This window comes from Gavialis gangeticus, unplaced genomic scaffold, assembly GCF_001723915.1.
Source record: "Gavialis gangeticus isolate Ggan-Ray unplaced genomic scaffold, GavGan_comp1, whole genome shotgun sequence".
In the NCBI taxonomy this organism is placed as follows: domain Eukaryota; kingdom Metazoa; phylum Chordata; order Crocodylia; family Gavialidae; genus Gavialis; species Gavialis gangeticus.
The window spans coordinates 295,767-315,339 of NW_017729024.1; the positions used below are offsets into that span (position 1 = coordinate 295,767).

Genomic DNA, 19,573 nt, shown 5'->3' on the forward strand with positions numbered 1-19,573 from the left:
TTTCCTGCCATGGCAGGGGGTCAGACTAGATGATCTACTAAGGTCCCTTCCGAGCCTAGAAACTATGAAACTATGAAACTATAAAAGTGGTCAAAATCAAAATGAACTTTTCAAAACTATCTACATGAAACATTTGGATTTACCTATACCAGCAGTTCTGGGGTTATGATCACAAGTGGAGGGGGTCGGGGATAGCACTTACAAGTGGGTTCAGGAATCCAGGACCTCAGAACAAGGCATGGGAGGTTACAAGCCAATATATGGGGTCACTTGCCTGACAACCTGGCTTATTTTTTTTCATTTTCAGCATGTGAAAATTTTGTAGATTTCAAATTTTTTGATATTTTGAACAATTTCCATGAGATGGAAATATCCCTTCCTGGTTAGCCGTACTATTAAACTCTTTTGTTGAAAAGGATGTCTGTAATGAAAGTATGGCCCAGGCTAACAGAGCACCAGTCAGGGCTTGAGTGATACAGAACAGTTCACTGCTGCTGGTGTCCTGGGTGACCTAAGGCAAGTCATTTTGGGTCCATTTTTAGACATTTAGTCATGTTAAGATTCAGGTTTCCAGAAATGCCTAGATCATTAATCCTAACTAAAGCCAATGGGAGCTGGGCACTTAAGCACCTAAGCACCTTTGAAATTCTGACCCCATATTCTTGCTATGCTTCAGATCCCCATCAGTATAAAGAAGCCATTCCCTTGGAACCAGAGATGTTGGGAGAAAAATACATCAGCTATTCTGGGGTTCTCCAATGTTATGATACTTGAAATCATAAAAGTATCCTAGAGAATAAAATAATTTACTCTTTGTTTCTTAAGAGATGGCTGTGCTTTAACTCTCATCTTCCCTATTCCTTATTTCCATTTGGAATAAGAGAGTTTGCTGAGGGCCTCTAAAAGTCCAAGTAAATTCTATTTTCTAATGCTCCTTCACCTGGTACTTTAGAACTCCCTCAGACAAAATAGATTGGAGCATCAGAAATTTGTGCTTGAAAGCAGGAGGTGCTTGCCCTTACTTCATTATCATGTTTGTCTTAGCTGTTTTCTAATTCCACCTGTCTCATTATAAGTTCACTTGGAACCATAGGAAGAATCAGCATCCTGATTCTAGGATCAGTCATCACCCTTTTAAAGAGAGGTGCAACTTTTGATGCTTTCCAATTCATAGCTGATTTTAATGAGAAATGGTACCATTTTGCTAGCAGTTCAGCTGCTTCTCGCTTAAATCTTTTCAAAATTCAGCTAGTCCTGGGAACTTTCTACAACCTCATGATGAATTTGTTTCATCACCTCTTTTAAAAGAATACTCTCTTAGAATGCCCATCTTTGTTAAGATAAAGCAATAGATTCCACAGATACTTCCCTGACATTGCAGAGAACTGACTGTCATAAAGATGTTGTTTAGTTTCTGTGAAGCATCTTTACCTAGGTCCATTTGTGTCCCATCTCCACCCCCCCAGCCCGTTCCCCAGTATTAGGCCAACATACCAACTCTTTCTTCCTGTTTCTATTATACTTAAGAACTTCTCATTGTTTGTGTTCTGGTCCTTAACTATTTGATCACCACATTCTCTTTTAAACCTAATAATCATTTTGCCTGCCATCCTTTGTGGTACTTTCTAAGAGCTTTGTTTATACTTCTCTGAATAAAACCTAGCTCTTTTCAGCATTTACCATTAACACATCTTCAGGTGTTTTACAAAGGAGGTCACCATCATTAGTCACATTTCACAGAAGAAGATGCTAAGGCAGAAAGAAAAGGAGTGATTTGCCCCTTGACTCCCAGCAGGACACTGGCAGGGCCAGGGGTAGAACCCAGATCTTACCTCCAGGATTCAAATCCAACCATTTACCCATATTTAATTTGTCATGTGTTTCTTGTTTACTGGCATTAATACTTCATGTGAGTCTAAGATAAGATCTTTAGGAAGACTTTATGCCAATGCTAAATTTTGTTTTATGTTTTGTACCTTTTTTCTTGGTTCCTTAACTAGATGTCTCCCATAAAAAAAAGAATCCCCTTTCTAACTGCCAGTTTAATAATGTTGCTGTATAATACAACCCCATGAGAATGGCACACTTCAATATAATAGGGTAACTTTTGTTCAGTAGTTCAGCCACTATTACTTGGAGCAATTCCTATTTCACTCCCACTTAGAGTAGCCTCCTTCTTCGTATACTCCAAAAACAGCCACTCCAAGAGTTCAGCATTTGGGGTGGCAAGACATTGCATCTTCATTTGATCAAATGTCACATTGGGATACTGTGATAGTGGTCACTAAAAACTACCCACTGCTACTGTGGTAGCAGATTTTGGTGATTTCTGATTACTGTCCCTGTTTCAATTAACGTGATTAAAAGCCCATTCTGATTTGGAGTTTGTATTCTAATGCATCCTTCTGTCCACTTCGACATTCCAGTTCAGCTGAATCTATGGAAACTTCTGGGTCTACTGTTACTCTTGCATCTCAACAGAACAATTCAGATAATGCCTGTATGAATGGAAGCATCTCTGTCTGTCATTTCTGTTTCCTGTCTGAAGTACAAAACAGGCTTATACTATTTTTCAGAGATCACAATATAGCACTTCTGAGGGGTTTGGATTACTCCATGCTCATTTAACAGCAGTGCAATCTAGCCTCAGCCCTGTAAATGAGTTGGGACACATGGGTGTCAGGAGTGTTGATTTCTATTGCAGGCTGTACCAATGATTGTGGAAGTGACTTTGAATAAATCACTTAGGCCCACTAATTTGGGATCCTATGACCCCAGCTGACTTCCTGCCCTTTGGGCAGGGGGCTGGACTCAATGATCTTCCGAGGTCCCTTCCAGCCCTAATGTCTATGAAATCTATGAAATTCTGAGCACCCAAACTAACCAACTTTGGGTGGAATCCTAGACACGTAAAGTCAATAGAAGCACTTTAGTAGGACCTGGATTTCACTACTCATGCCTGATTTTCAGAGATCCTCCAAGTTGAAATGAGTAGAAGAAGAGAGTACATCACCCCTTTGCAAATAAATGCCTTAACTTCCTCAAGATGGCAACCCAGTATCTAAAGGAGCCAAAATGAATGAATGCTTCTGAATATTTTGGCTTTGATCTCTTTTCTGTGCCTGTCTCTTCAACTTTAAAATGGGTCAATTTTACTGCTAACCTATATTACAGAGGTAATCTAATGATAAGTGAATTAAAGTTTGCAAGATCCTTAAGTAAACAGTACTATATTCATACAAACTACTGATATGGATAATTTATACTGAAACATTTTCACCACTGTCTTATTCTATTGTTGAATGAACAGCAAACCACCAGATGAATCAGGTTGCAGGTCCTGGAAAGAACAAAAAACGATTCTTCAGTACAGTCTCATCTAGCGTGCATATGAATTCGATTATCCTGCCTGCCCAGGCACAGAAGAATTCATAAAAATGGGGGAAAAAATCAACAATGTTTCAATTAAACTCTGTCCTGTCATTAAAAATGACACTTTTGTTTTTGAGATTGGCTGCCTTTCTGAGGGAGTTTATGTGGCCTTTTTTCAAGTCTTTAACATGACAGGTCCTATTGGGAGTGACGAATAGATTATTGGAAAATGCATCTGCACTTTTATCTATTAAGTGTAAGGGAGAGAGCTGTAAATCTGGTGCTATGTTGCTCTTGGAACTAGCATCCACTAACACCAATTTGCACTTCAAAGCCATACCACAGAAATTAAATTATAATCTGGTGATAAACTTTAAGCACAGAGAAAACAGGTGGCATGAACAAAATGTAAAATCATTAGCAAGATCTGAGAGATGTTCAAAAACAGAAAAATCCAATGTTTTCACTGAAGCTTCCTGTTGGGAATTGTCATTTCAGTGGAAACATTGGATTTTTTTTGCCCTTCCCTCCCCACCACCCCCACCTGCACTGCAAAAAAGTGCATTAATTTTATCAAATTTTTGTTTTAAAAATATTGGAAAACAAATTCTGAAAATGTCAAAATCTAAATTGAAAAATATTTCTTTTTCATTTTCAAACAACCTCTTGTTTCACAGTATATTTTATTTTACATAAAAAGATTTTTAAAAAATAAAGAGTTCTCTCACTTGTTACACAACAAAAAGAAATTTGAATTTTGCTTCAGAAAAAAAATCAAAATTTTGGCTTTTCATTCCAATTTAGAATGGCAGTGTTCTTTAAAATCTCAACTTTTTTTGCAATATGAAAAATAAGGTTTAAGTATTATTCACCAGGAACTTGTGTCCTACCGTGCTAAGCTGTACAAACATATAGCAAGGGGCAATTCTCTGTGCTACAGATCTTGTACTCCAAGTACACAAGGCAGACAAAAGGAATTTTATTAGTTTGATTGTGAAGATGAGGAATTGAGGCACAGAGAAAGTAAAGGAATCATGCACCAGAAGTCCTCAGCAGAACAAAGGCGAGAGCCCTTAATCCACCAAGACTAACTTTCCATAAACCTCTCTCTCATAACCATCTTTCCACTCTTCCTGCTTTTTAAAATGCAGGCTATCAAAAATTCTCTTCAAGGGCTAAATCCTGTTCCCAAATGAAATCAGTAACAATAGTCTCATTATCCTTAATGAGAGAAGGATTTGGCCCTAAATTAATAGCTCTGAAAAAAAACACTAACCTATGCTATCGACCAGATAAAAATATTTTCAAAAGCTCTTTTAAAAAATACAAACAGAAAAGAAGCTTCTTTCTTTTCCCCAATGATTACATATTCCAGACTTCACAATACTTTCCCTCGCTCTGTTGATATTTATGAAAGTTCAGTACATGATAAAAGAAGTTATTACTGTAGTGTTAGGCCCACTAACTTCATTGGAAATTTTCAGTATGAAAGGATGCCTGGAAATTTTATTAGGCATTGCCCTAAAACAGGGGCAGGCAATTATTTTGGGCAGAGGGCCACTTACTGAGTTTTGGCAAGCCACCGAGGGCCACATGACAGGCAGCCAAGGGCAGATAAATATTCATTTTCTAAATTTTTTAGGGGCTCCGCGAGCCAGATAGAATGGCCTGGCAGGCCGCATCCGGCCCCCAGGCCGCATTTTGCCCACCCCTACTCTAAAATGTTCCTTCCTTCCTTCCTCTTTTATTTTCACATTATATTTTCAATTTGACACAAAAGGTATTTAGCTGTCTCAGATCATCATCAAAAATGGGTCATAAAAGGCAGGTCAAATAAGGTGCTCTCACTAAAAGATAAATAGCCCTTTCCTAGCTGCTTTGGCATCAATCCCAGAGGGTATATCAGGGTTGAAGAGAGCTGAACACTATGTGTTATTTAAACTTTTTCTGTTTTCAGCATGACCAGAATAAAAAAAAGCTAAACTTAAAAAAAAACAGTGATTCAGTTATGATAGGAGACCAGTCAAGATACAACGGAGCAAGGCAGTATTTGCTCTAGCTAGCCTTGGGACTTGGAAAAAAAAGAGTTTGCTCCATGACAGTTATATACCTTATCCATTTCATGTCAGTTATATGTTCTGTCTAGCTAGTTATATTTCACACACCATACCACAATATCTCAGCTCCTTGCTAACTCAGTAGATTTTCTCTTTCTCTAATTTGTATTTAAAAACCTTCTTTTAAGGCCAATAAAAATTAACAGGCCAGGTCCTCAGCTAATGTAAATATCTTTGTTCGTGTTCTCAGCCATAAAGACTGACAGAAGCTGAGGAAAACATTGGTTTTGTGAGATATTTCTTATGCTCTGTGCTCTCCTTCCTAATTAACTCATGCACATTCCAGGGGATGTTTTGGGATACCATCTTTTTTTCTGATAGTAACTGTTTGACAGCCTAACTTAGGGGCTTTGTAGGCTGATTCCTAGGAACACATTTTAAAATATCTGCTATCTTCTTGCAAGGGATAAGGTCAGTTCAAGTTTGGACTCTGAAGTACATACATAGACATCCCAATACCTGAAATCTACATGCCTTAGCATATGTAAAGAGGTTGGCACCTGCAAAGGACAATTCAGAAATTCTGGAGCACGTGGAGATGGCCCATGGGAAACAAGTACGGATGTGTCTGAGCTCCTGGCCTTCCCCAGGTCTTAGGCACTTGACTCAGGCTGAGCACTAGGTGCCTCTGCTTGCTTATGACCTACTACTCCTATTCCTGCTTTGAATGTAGGTGCCCTAGGGGGGAATGCCCACTTTTTACCCAGTGAGTTAGTGGTTAGAACACTCACCTAGGAAGTAAGAGACCCAAGTTTTAGGCCCTCCGCAGCCTGGTAGATTTTAAACCTACATCTCCTTCTTCCTAGAAGAGCGCCCTAAACAACATGCTTTAGGCTAGATGAAGGTCCTCTCCACCTATTCTGTTCAATGCAAGGCACCAAGCAGCCAAGAGTTATGAGGTCAGAGAAAGAACAGGAAACGGGGAGTGCAAGTCTGTGGCACAGTGGTTATGGCACTCCTAGAAGGAGCTCTGGGTGTCCAGTTCTTGCCCCCAGGATACTTAAGAGGGTCATTGATTAAAAAACAGAACTTGCCTTGGCAGCAGGACTGGGGATCTGCTTCCAGACATCTATTTCAGAACACTAGCACCAGGGAGAGGAGGAAGGAACTATTTCACCCACACCAACTGTGGGCACAAACAAATGTATTTGGGTACAGAATTGATCAGACCTATAACAAGCACATGATCTGGCCACAGATTTATAATTACAAATAGCAAATCAGCTGTTTCAGAAGCAAATGGGATGAGCACTACAAGTCAGTAGTGTTTACTCTATAGGTCTTGCTCATTCATCTGAGGTCAAATTTTTTCAAGCCTTCAGCCTGGGCCTTCCTCTGCAGCTTTTGGTGTTAAAGGCAACAGGATCAGGAAGGTCAACATGGATGCTTTTGAGCCCCACCCTTGGATTTTGAAGCCCCCATCCTCAGCTCTGAGTGCTTGACCATACTCTGAATAATACATCCAACTGACTGACTGCCCAAGCAAAGAACACAAAAACTAGCTCCTTTAAAAAAATTGCATCCATCAATTGTTCAAGTACACTACCATCCCATCAGCCAACCTCCCATCCAAGGGCTCAGGAAGAAGAAAAGGCTTGTTTGAAGCATTCCAAGTGAGTGAGCCATGCCAGGCCTCATCAGCCTGGAGGAAGACCTTTTGTGTGGTCAAAGTGTAGGAGACGGGCCAAGCTGACTCCCAGCTGTGCCCTAGCTTCCTGTTTGCTCTTGGACAAGTAGTCTTGGGAAGGAGGACTCTAGCCCCTATTGATTTAAAGATGCCCTGTGAACAAGATTCAACCTCTAGCTCCCACCACCATCCCACAAGGCATCATAATCAGTTTTGAATACTTTCAGCCAGGTTCCATTGTACAAAACTCTCCAGTTCAGCCATCTACCCCCAGTGTTGCTCCTAGCATCAGGAGTGATAAATAATTGCAGTAATTTAACAAAACCTTTGGCAAAACTCTGGCATATAAATAGTAGCCACAGCATGACAGGATGAATAAGACATGAAGTAGACTAGAGATTCATGAGAGAAAGTTATCCTGTAAATTTAGGCACTGCAGAAGAAAAGAAACTGTCTGGTATGGACCAGTTAGTTAGCTAATGTACTTCACTGAAGATCTCGGGATAAATAGAGATTGCTTTTCTCACAGCCATTTCTCTAATTTGGTGAGTTAATTCCATTTTAATATAAACCTGGTAAAATATTTGGGAATATTGAATGTGAGACAGATTCATATTGTTTTAGTCATATCGGCTTGGTTCTGTGGAGAAATAGCTATTTGGTCCAATATTTTATAGTAAGAATACGAGATCCACCGCCAGAAATAAATAATTAGCCCTGAATTTGCTAACACTGGAGTAACTTGTTTAGCTAGGTACATTTTCCTTGCTTACTCTACATTCCATTTAGACAAGTCTTGAATGAATTATGTCTGGCGTCCTGACTCTTGTTGCGAGGCCATGACAGATAATTTAACATGATTGCCAGTCAGTGATTTCCTCCTCCCCCACTTCCTGAAATGACATTTTTCAAGGGGACTCTGCTCTGAGATTTGTTCTTCTCCCTCAGTCTAAAGTACAGACAGGCTCCCATATCTGGCTTCATGGGGTTGTTTCTAAGATCATCATAGGTGACCAGGATGACTCTCTCCTGCCTGGTCCACTGTGCAGCAGTAGATGCTTGCAGTGAGTCAGAGCAAAACATATATAAACGGCACCTCTTCTCCTGGCAAAGCTTTTCTCTTCCTCTGCATGGGTGTAAGGGATTAAATGAGTTGAAAGTCTATAGTATCCAGTTTATTAGTACCACTATTATGGACAAAATCAAAGTCCAGTCCTTGTAGCACTGCCTCTGCAGCAACCTAGAGAGGGGATGTAATGGAAAGATAGTCTTGAGCACTCCTGGCAAGGTAAATGACTAGGCTCCTATGCTTAAACATCCCTAGTGAGAACAAAACAAAATCTGCTTTTGATGCTTTGTTTCATGTTTCCTATTGCTAACAGAGCAGGATAGGGTTTGTGTCAGATCCCACTTAAATGAAATGTTCTTATTTGGCTTCTTTGCTAAGCCAGTCAATGGTCTCATCCAGTCACTTCGAGGCACTGCTAATGCAAACTGACTCTCCAAGCAGCTGCAGTCAGGGACTGCCTGTGGATTTGTCAATCTGCCCCCGGTACTGGAGTGGAGAGCCAAACGGAGGTGTCAATTTCAGCGCCACTTTGTCCTCTCAAAGTGATAGCGACCAAGCTGAAGTCAGCAAGCCGGAGCAGAGAAAATACATCTGCAGGTAATTAGTAACAATCAGGGTCTGCTCGGAAACTGCTGACTACAGCAGTAATGAGCTGGGCACATGTCATTGGCTTGCAAATGGAGAACGCGCTTATGAACCGTGGCAGCGAGCAGTAAGAGAAGGGATTTTTTTTTAACTTAATATTTAATGTGGCATAAAAACGATGGAGAGAAATCAAGTGGTTCTCTAATCAGATGTTTAGCTGGCAGTCCATAACACAAGGGGGCTGGTGGATGAAGTGGAACTGGGAACTGTCATCAGAATTTCCCTTTGCCATAACGAAGACCTATTTTCAAAGGCGTGTGCTAGTGTAAGTGCCCATGTTGAAGCAGTTCTTTTTGTTCAAATGACATCATGACTGATTTAATCTACCCGTCTGCTAGGAAATGTGTACTGTACATTTCACATCCACAATTACCCTGAGGATCTCATTTCTCAGCGTTGTCCAAAACATGGCCTTGAAATAAAAACAATGAAAAAATGTGATCATAATTCACTTATCCTCTCACTTCTCAGCCTGTTTTGCATTAAACTGTTTTATGAGATGGCTTAAAGACTCAAAACTCACCATATGAACTAGACTTAGGTCAGTTTGCAAATGGAAGGCCAGCACTGTCTCCAGACTTTCTCATAAAAACTGCTGAAGCTTGAACTGCAGATTTTAGCCTATCAAAAGAACCAGATTAGTTTTCTTGGCCACAATAAAACCCATTTCTCAAAGTCTTGTGACTATATATTTCAAGATCTTCATCCTGGAATATGAGGCTTTTAAGCCCTCTGCACATTAACAGCCTACTGTAGGCTGAAACATGAAGCACTGAAGTATTCACTGCTTTGCTTTACATGAAAGATTCCCTGTATAAATTATTTCAACCAAAGACTTCTTCTGGGGTTTACAGTTCACTTGTCAATTTTTGTAAACATAAAACAGTTCCTGGATCTCTCAGCAGCGAAGATGTTATAACAAGCATGTGTATCATTTAGTGACTTATGTTGGAACACCAAGTGAAGAGTGACAGCTATCTTCAAAAGTTCATAGGTTCACTCCAGCTGAGCACCAAAGGTTTTGAACACTTTGCTGAAATTCATCCAAGCTATCCCAAACTCTTGGGCCTGCAAAACTGAGCTGGAAGTACAAGAACAAGCCCTCTTACAATATTTCACTTGCAGCAGGTCTTTGATTATAGTTAGGTTGGAAATAACACAAGACAAGGTGTATGGTTTATGGTGGCAATCCTGTATCCCCTGAACTGTACTCATTCAAATGCCAGTGAAGACAGGCTTGGCCGATGCTGATTTCAAGAACATTAAAAAAGAAATTGGTTCTATTAGTGTAAATCTGTGCTATGGATAGCAGGACAGGTCAGACACTAAACTCCTGTTAAATAATTATATGCCTAAAAACCCTATGTTGTTCTGATTCACTCTCTCCCTCTCACACTTTCCTTTCCCCATCTCTTTGCATCTCAGATTAATGAAAGAATTTGCGTAGAACCAGTTCAGTAATATGAGACCATCTGCAGAGTTGGGAGAGCACAAAATGCCCTTTCTCCTCCTACCACCTCTACCAAGTCTATAGTTTGTCCATAGAAGATAATACCAAACAAATCATGCTTCTCACTTAGAGCATCAGAGCTACAACAGTACTATAGAACCACTACAGGATTTCTTTCAACTTTGTTATTCAGTGATATTAGATCATTTGAACCCTGTGTTCTAACCATTAGATCAATTCATCACAGACATTAAGATTACATATAACTTCATTTCTAAACAAATCACACTTAGTCCTAACTGAAAACAAAACAAGCAAAGCATACTTTCTTTTTTCCTTGTGGTCAAATATAATTTAGCATAGTGCATCAAAAATTAGAATGGTAAATAAAAAAGCATGATCAATTTCTTATTAGTTTCATTTGAAGGAATGGCGGCTCCTATGCTTTGCAGGCCTAAACATGCATTTGTTTTTTCAGATAAAACTTTCATTGAAGTAAATAGCAGTTTTTCCTGGGTCCTTCCCTCATAAGCAGCCTATTGACAAAACTCTTACTAGCATATCTTGAGAACATTATCTGGGAAAATATAATCTGATTCATAAATTTAGTGAGCTGTATCTTAAGTTTACAGTCTCTCCTCACAGTCTAATTATTTTAGTTGCTCATCTCTAGACTGCTGTTCTTACTAGATGACTTTAGATGAAATTAGGTGACAAGAACTGAACATGATATTCCAGGCAAAAGAGATCCCACTGATTTCTATAATGAGATTATAGTGTCCTCATTCTCATTCCACATGCATGTTAATAGCTCGTTTTCTTGTCTGTCCACCATTGCCCATTGAAAAGAGGTTTTCTCACAGCTGTCCACAGTGATGTTCAAGACATTTTCCATGAGTTTAATTTAAAGCTCAGCAATATGTCTAAGTAGATCAGTTCACTCTCTCAATAAGCATTTGTTATCACTGAATTTCATCATACATGCTTGTCCAACCATTTAATTATCTCCCTCCAGAATTCCATACAATCTTCCCTATTCTTGACTAACCTACATCACTTTGTCTCATCTATAAGTTCTGCCACACCAGAGTTTACACTCTTCTCCAGGTTATTAATAAATATGGGAAATAACACTGAAACCAGCACAGAACTTTTCAGCCACCTTCTGTAGCCTTCTGCCAAGAAGAAAATTGACCATTTATATCTACTCTTTCTTTTCTCTCTAAGCTACTTTCTAATTCAAAATATAATTTATTTTAAATTCTGCAGCAACTTAATGACCTTGCTAACCTCTTGTTAAGGACAATTTCAAATATTTTGAAAGTCCAGATAACTTACATTAGATGGTTCTCTGTTACCTTTATGTGTCCCCATTTCCCCTCCTTACACGGCACTGGTTTTGGTGAGATAGATTTAAAAGTTAGGTGAGCCCACAACTGCACCTGATCTAAGTACTTACTAAAGTCAATGGGACAACTCCCATTGACTTCAATGGCAATTAGTCTTGTCTGATATGCCGGGGTGATTCCTGCCTCAGCAACCACATGCCTCAGAGGAATATGCATGAAGTGCAATGGTGAACAACTCAGTCATAACCTGTTTGAAGGGAACATTTCTCCTTAACTCAGGTCAGCTATGTTTTTTCTTCCACCCTAAAGCTGGGAAATATACCCCAGTTCACGTTCCTTCTACGTATTTATCCTCTTAATGTAGATTTATCTCTCTCCCTCCAGATAAATATCCACATACTATGAAATATAAATGTGATTTTCATTATTATCCATATAATCTGGATAATATTATCCATATAATCCATAAAATAATATAAATATATTTGAATCTTCCAAAATCTTGGCAAGCATTCCAGAGGTTGCTTATACTTCATGCAACAATAATGAACTAGGCTTTCAAAATGGTTCGCTTATGATGTACAACCACCCTGCTCTCAATACAAGATGGCAGCACTCTAAAAATATCAAAAAATTTCCTTTAGCCACTAAATCAAATTCTGAAACCTATACTGGGTGAAAAGGAGGAAAAACTAGGGCTGAAATCTGAGCCATCACTAGGCTGATGTTAAACAAAATATGCAAGGGTAGGTAAAAAGCCATACTCAAGTTCAAAGAGTCCTTGTCCTTAATATTACCCAAGTCTTCAGGGACTCTGTTTTGTGATTCTGTGGTGCTATCTTCAGCCTAATTCCAAGAGCTGCTACCTAAATCAGACAATCAGACTATTTTGAACATTATCAAAATCTAGCCATGGCCAACTGTCCTTGACCCTTATACATGGCTCTGATTGTTACAGAAATACAGTAAAATTTTCACTGCTATAATTATGGTGTCATTTAAATGGTGATCCCTAGGAAAAGCCTAGGATTCCAAAAATGACCCAAAGCAACTGTAGCTGGAAGAACCAAATTCACCCATAATTCAATCCCATTTGAAATATCAGCAGTGTTCAGTCTGGATACATAGTCAAAAATGACAAACCCCACTGCAGAGACAAAGTCCTGATTTTTTTTGGCATGCTGGTATGCAGCATTAAGAAATGGAGATGTAAAATGGTACGCCGCTCTGTTGACCTGAGGGAGTTTTACATTATATGAGCATCTAGCCTGGACCTGCTATGTACAAACACCAACTCCAAAACTGTGCATCAACAAGTCATTCCACTATTTCCCCCAATATGCCATCATACACACTGTTTTGCAGGATCCATCAGTCTCTTCATATTTCTTACCTGTCACAATAGGATATGATTGTGGTCCTGGAACACTGGCCCCTAAATCTGCTGAAGTTGGGCTTGTTATATTGGCTTTCATATCATCTAACCCACCAGCTAACGATGCCATGGCTGAGTATTCTGTTGTCTAGAAAAGAAAAAAAAGAGACACCTCAGCAACAACCATTGGATAGTCAACAGACTTTACTCGATACATGTAGTAAAATGAAATAATCTGCAGGGCAAAATTAAGCCCTTAGCCTTTTGTATTGTCAAATTAACCTCATTAAAAACTCAGCACATTTAAACTGTATTGCTAAATATGTCATTGAGACCACAAATTAAATATGATTAATCTTTGCCACTAGTGCCTGGGTAAACACAAAAAATTGGTTTCTTGACTGAAAAGATGCCAGATTGTTATGTTTAAGCAACAAATCTTTCTATACAGTAGCCCACTATAGAGCAAGTTGGATGACTATAGCTGTTGAAAATAGGCAATTCACCTGGTAATAGCTCATGGTAATAAAATCAAAACATCATTACAACCTTATCATCTTTCATGAGAAACACACCTGAAGAAGAGATAAAGATCAAAATGTCACCAAGTAACCATTAGTGAACACAACAGTTTCTTGCAGGTCACAGTGCAAGGAATGGAGTCAGCATCCAACACTTCTCTCAAACCATTTCCAGTCCCAAAGTTATTTCAAAGTAAACAAAGATGGAACATCACCTGGGTATATTAGAGATCCACTGGTATCTCAGGGAAGATTGTGGAATACCATTGTCCATGACTTGTGTAAATCAACAAGTCTCTAACTAAAGTTAAACTGATTAAAATTTTCTTCAAGGTCAATAAAAGTATGATGATTTACACCAACTGAGGCTCCAACCCTGCATTTGGAAAGAACTCCATTTTGTGTCAGAAAGGTTATCTATATTTTCCTCCTCCCGCACTTTCTATTATCAGAGCCATTTACACAAAACTATAAACTTTGTTCTTTAGAGTTCATCTTCTCCTACTGCTATCTTCAGTCAAAGTTATAATCCCCTTTTTGTAAGATCATAATCATGTCTGTACCAATCAGAAGATTATGACTTCAAGTGAAGAATAAGCAGAAGGAGCAGATAAACTTTAAAAATGTAAGGCTGTTTCCACTGCATTACTGCAGGTAGTGTCACTGCTCTGCAAACTGGAATAACACAGCGATGAATTGGGTCCTATGTCATTCACCACATATAGCTGTTACAAGTATTTTCAAAGGAAGAGAGAAATACAGGAAATCTCTTAAGTGAATATGATTGTGCCCATATATGACATTCTTAAACTTTTTCCAGGAGGCATCAGAATGTTTCAATCATGTTTTGTAGCTTTGTTTGCAGTTTGGCATAAATATCAGTGTGTGCTTATGTTTGTGGCTCTGAAGCACTGTGGCTGGTTAAATGAACAGGAATGAGAATTATACTACTAATCTACTAACAGCAGGTTCCCACAATTAAAAACAAGCCCCTCTTGAAGAATAGGCTTCAGATACAATCGATGAAAGGCACCAGTATCACCTATCGTTTTGATGGGTCGTCCACAGGGAATGCTTGCAAGGGGGCACGCCAAATAGTCTTTGCCAAGGTTGTAAGTGCTGCCAATGTGAGCACGCTACTGTGGCAGAGGATTGGCCGTGCAACATTCTCTGAACTCAAGACTTTTCAGCTAGGGGAGCAAGGTCAGACAGAGTCCCAAGTCTCCTATTTCCCTGCTTGACTCAGATCTCTCATTTTTCCCAGTCTTCAAAAGCCTGCCCTTAGCCTTGACTCCAAAACTATCCCAGCCTTCACACATCTTCCTTGCACACAAATCTGCCCATCACTGCTGCTTCAGCAATACATATTGTATATAACACAGCTTCAACTCCACCTCACTGCAAGCCTCATCTTCTCTAGCCTTGACTATTACCACCCTAGAGCATTCTTCAGATACTCCCAAACAATACTGCAGACCTTCTTCTGGTGTTGCAAGGTTTAGTGCAGCAAGATATAGCTTCATCTGCTGGTTCCTTGCTTATTTCAAGATCCTGTTAAAAATTGCTATCATTTTTAAAGGAAACCTGCATTGCCCTGCTCAATTCACATGTGCTCCTCTCTTGTTTTCCTGTCTGTTCACTTCAGCCATCCAACACTGGTTATCTCAACCCCTGCAACCATCATCTCTGCTCTTACTGTAAGAACCCTATTCTACACAGGCCCTGCAGCTTGGAACAGTCCCCATGAGTTGCACCTTCTCTTTGACTCTCATTTTATAATGCCTTCTGTATCTCTTATCTTCACACTTCCTATGCTATTTTTGCTTGTATTTAGCTTTGCAGTTGTGCTATTTAACTATAAATTCTTGGGGATACCAGTTGTCTGAAAAAATATGTAAAATAGAGTGGTGTCATTGCCCTTTAAAGATTCACTGCATCTTTAAAAGTTAATTTGCAGAAATAATAGAAATAGGAGACTGTAGAAGCCATTTAATACAAGGAAAACCTGCCTTCTTGCACTGACCCTGTAACACTGTGCCTTAGCGCAGCCTGAAAACCTGTAGAAACTACACAACACATTAAAGTACATAGATCTGAACTGGGCAGCAGTGAGAAAAGCTCTTCAGAACCTCCTAATGAAAAGAAGTCATAATCTTGACTGACAGCTAGCTTAAAGGCAGTCCTAACATGGCTTAATGGTTACCAGAACACCATGATAGGGATAATTAGCCTAACAGTAACACTGTACAAGATGTTACAGTTTGAACCTGCCTGATGTAAAATGTCAGTCTGTGCTAACAGGCTAAGCCAAATGTAGACCTTCTGTAAATGGGTGCCTTTCTACTGATCCACTTACAGGAACTCAGATTTGGCCAGCTCTCTGCAGGTGAGAGGCATCAAAGTATGCAGCTGCATGGGTGCCACTACTACTGCCACTGCAGCATCAACTATGAAGCTGACTCTCAGTAAAATGGAAGATTTATGGATTCAGGAGCTGCCTGCAAGGGTTGAATATTATTACTTCCCCTACCTACTCTATGTCTGGACATCTTTAGAACCTCTAATCATTCATTTCAGAACAAGGAATATCAGTATTAGACCTCACACTTTAGCTATCACTATAATTAGCCCAAATTAAAGACAAAATAAAACAAAAAAGGCCTTTCAGATTTGCAGAAATACTTCCAGATATGTATTCCATTGCCCTTGTGTAAGTGTCCCATACTGCTAAGCATAATCGCTTAATATTTTGCATAAAGTCTGCTGGTTGCCTTGGAAAGCCCACACTCCTTCCCTATATCTCTGGGAAGATGCACCCACAGTGCCAATGTTAGTCTCTACAAGCACAGCACAGAGCACTTACTTAGGCTTATCTCAGCAAATGAACTAAAATCTTCCAAAGCAGCTGATTTAGCCTGAATCTTGAGACACTTTCTTCTGGTTGGAATAATTAAAATTGTCAAGAGTTTTCAGAAAAGACTGGCAGAAACATCCAGATTCGCAGCTCTACCCAAGCTGAACACAAAATGCCTGGGTAGGGAAAGGAGGCAAAGGTGGCTTTGTGTTGCTTTTTCCCCTACCATATTCTAGAGCAGTCTAGCCCACCATAAGTGAGAGCTGCCTCCAATCTGTCCCAAACTATCCATCTGGTTAGGGCCTAAAGGAGCTCCTTCGGCCATGCCCTTTTCCAGGGAAATGCCCTTGATACATGCCATAGTGGGAGGGGGGTAATATGAAGGTATATAGAGGCATATATAGAGCTATATACCACATTGAGGACCTCCCACCCCCGCTTTGGGACATCCTCTGGGGTTAGGGCTGCCAACTCTGCAGTCAGAGCAAACACAAAAGGACTGAACTGAAACCTACAGCGACATCTCTCATACAGGTGTTCATTGGTATTCCAGGGAACTCACTCAGCAAAAGGAATGGGACAGGGCCTCAGCTGTGTGAATCATAGTTGCTTCAGTCAATAAAGCAAAGTCCTCTACACATGGTCAGTAACAAATTTGGCTGCTAGTCAGTAGCCTTTTTCACACATCTCTTCCTTAAAGCAATGTGTTTATATCAGACAGAAAAGAATGCTAATGACTACATGTGTTTTTCCCCAGCACCAAAGCTGTTAGCAAGTCCTAGCAACACCCTAGCTCTCTTGAATTTGCCCACTATTGTGGGTCAAAGTTCCTATGTCTGTTGCTAGTGTACTCAATATGAGCATGCATCACAGACACTGGTGCTGGGCCAACACAGCAGTGATTAAATGAACAATGGCATCCTGGGCCAGATTTAGCTTGGCATGCGTTACTGTCCATGCTGCTTTGATTTTCCTGCAAAAAGGGGCATGCACTGAGAGATGAGGTGTAGTTTAACAAGCCGATTTATCATTTGAAGCCAGCATTTGCCCCTATTAAAAGCTGAGAACCTTGAGTACAGAGAGGAGAAAAGATCCTCTGTACCATAAAACCAACAAAATGACCAGTCTTACAACCTCTTCATGGCCCTGAAAACCCCAGTACATTAGGCTCTGGGCAGATAATATATTTGCTATCACACTACTATATGCCCAGCACTTCATAAACAAGTAAAGATGAAGAGGTCTCTGCCCTGTGTAGCTTCATACAGGTACAAGAATATAAACACCAAAAACAGTAGGCAGGGCTAACAACCCTGATTATTCCAAGTTGTTTCCTAAATAAATTATTAGTTTCTCAGCTGTAAAGTTGGTAACACTGGATTTAAATTGTTCTAGACCTGCACCTGCTTCTCTCTGAGTATGATGATTGATGCGAGGCCCTATTCTCTCTTGGTCTTGCTCCAGAAGAGCACCTCATTTCCATTCCTCCCACGAGGACATCAAGAAGAGCAAGCTTTGGAAACTCGATGAACTGGCAATTCTTGGAATAGCGTTTCCTCTCCCCTCTTCCTTCTGCCTCCCAAATCTTGCAATTTCATCTCCAGTGAACTTAATCAACAAGGATTGTTCATAAGAAATAGCTGTAGAAACTTATTTATATTCTACAAGGGCCAGATTCTATTCCACCTTATAGTTGTATAAGTGGACTTTGGTACCTAACTGCTATTCTGTTCCAGACTGTTTGAGTCCGTGAAGAAATATGAATACAAAAGGTGGGTGGATCCTCCTCCTGGTTGCTGCTTTTTTGTGACTCGGTCTTAAGGGTCATATGATAGTGTTACACAAGTAGATGCATTAACGGGCTTTCAGAGATTTGATCAATGAGGAATAGAATTACACTTAGGTGCCTAAGTCCACTTAGATGCTTAATAGATAGACACTCTTCTGTCCTGGTTTGTGGTCCAAGATTTTTACTTCTTTGCCTTTTCCTAACTGCAACACAGTAGAGTGGTCTTTGGAATGGCCAGGGAAAGAAAACACCCAAATCTACCTGGGTACAACCAAAGTACCCGTATGTCATCAGGAAACCCGACCTGCTTGATACCAGAAAAAGCATGAGTCGGGTGTTTGGTACCCTAAGAAATTACCTGAAAAATGACTGCCTGGGGTTGCACCAAGTATTGTCTCATCAGCATGGAGCACCACTGCCATAGCATGAAGGAGAAAAAAAACACAGAAATGTAAGAAGGAGGATATATAAAAGGAGAGCAGTGAGAAGGAAAAAATAAAGATTCTGAACAATTATGCAGGGTTTCTCTTCCTTTCTCTCTGTCTGTTTTGAACCTCTCTCCCCCAGCCCTTCTAAGGTCAGGAAGATGGGATGTGGTATGTGCTGCAGACTGACTGATAGCAGCAAACAGCTGCTGCACCTATCCCTCATACACAGGCACTTTGCCTCAGCAGAGATAGCCAGGGAGGCATAGCCCACACTGTGAACAGAAAAGAGGCAATGCCTCACCTACCCTGAAGAAACAGATGGAGCCCTCACGCCACTTCCTTTGTCTGCCTCCTTCTCTCAGGTTTATAATGGGCATATTTTCTACATTCCTTATTTTCTTTTTAAAACAGCGAGACACTAACCACTGGGTGCTAACAGACATTCAGTTCCCTGTTCTAACTCATAGCACTGCACAGAAAGTGCCATGAGTTAGAGCAACCCACCCCCATCCCACCCACCCAAAAGTCATTCACTATTGGGTTGGGGTGTGGGGGATGAAGCTCCACTTTGGAGCCAATCCGAGATGAGCTGTCTGTATGCAGCTTCTCTTCCCTAACCTCACCCTGCCCTCCCAGCTAATGTACTGTGTGAAAAATGAGAAGGGGGAGAATGGAGGGGAGGCAGCTCTGGGTTGGTGTTTGCCCAGCCTAAGCTGAGTGGGGGCACATGGATTGGAGCCTCCCCAAGATGGGGGACTCCAATCCACGTCCCCACTCCAGTTTAGACTGGGCAAACCCCAACCCTGAGTTCCCGTCCCCCTCCTTTCTATTCCTCCCTTTCTGTAGACAGCACCAGGGACAGGGCTGGGCTGTATCAGCCCAAGCTGGTCATGGGCAAGGACAGACAGAAATTAATGAAAGCAATCTGCTTTGGAGTACCTTCATCTGAACTCTTATTATGTGAGCATTAATTTGTC

General features: G+C 40.3%; 1 protein-coding gene across 1 annotated transcript in view; it reads right to left on the minus strand.

The window, feature by feature from the left end:
• PAX5 (paired box 5) overlaps positions 1-19,573 on the minus strand; it is a 322,087-nt gene that overhangs the window by 133,797 nt on the left and 168,717 nt on the right. The window contains exon 7 of the mRNA XM_019516802.1: positions 13,023-13,152. Within this exon, the coding sequence (XP_019372347.1) occupies positions 13,023-13,152 (130 nt within the window). The remainder of the gene's footprint in view (positions 1-13,022; positions 13,153-19,573) is intronic.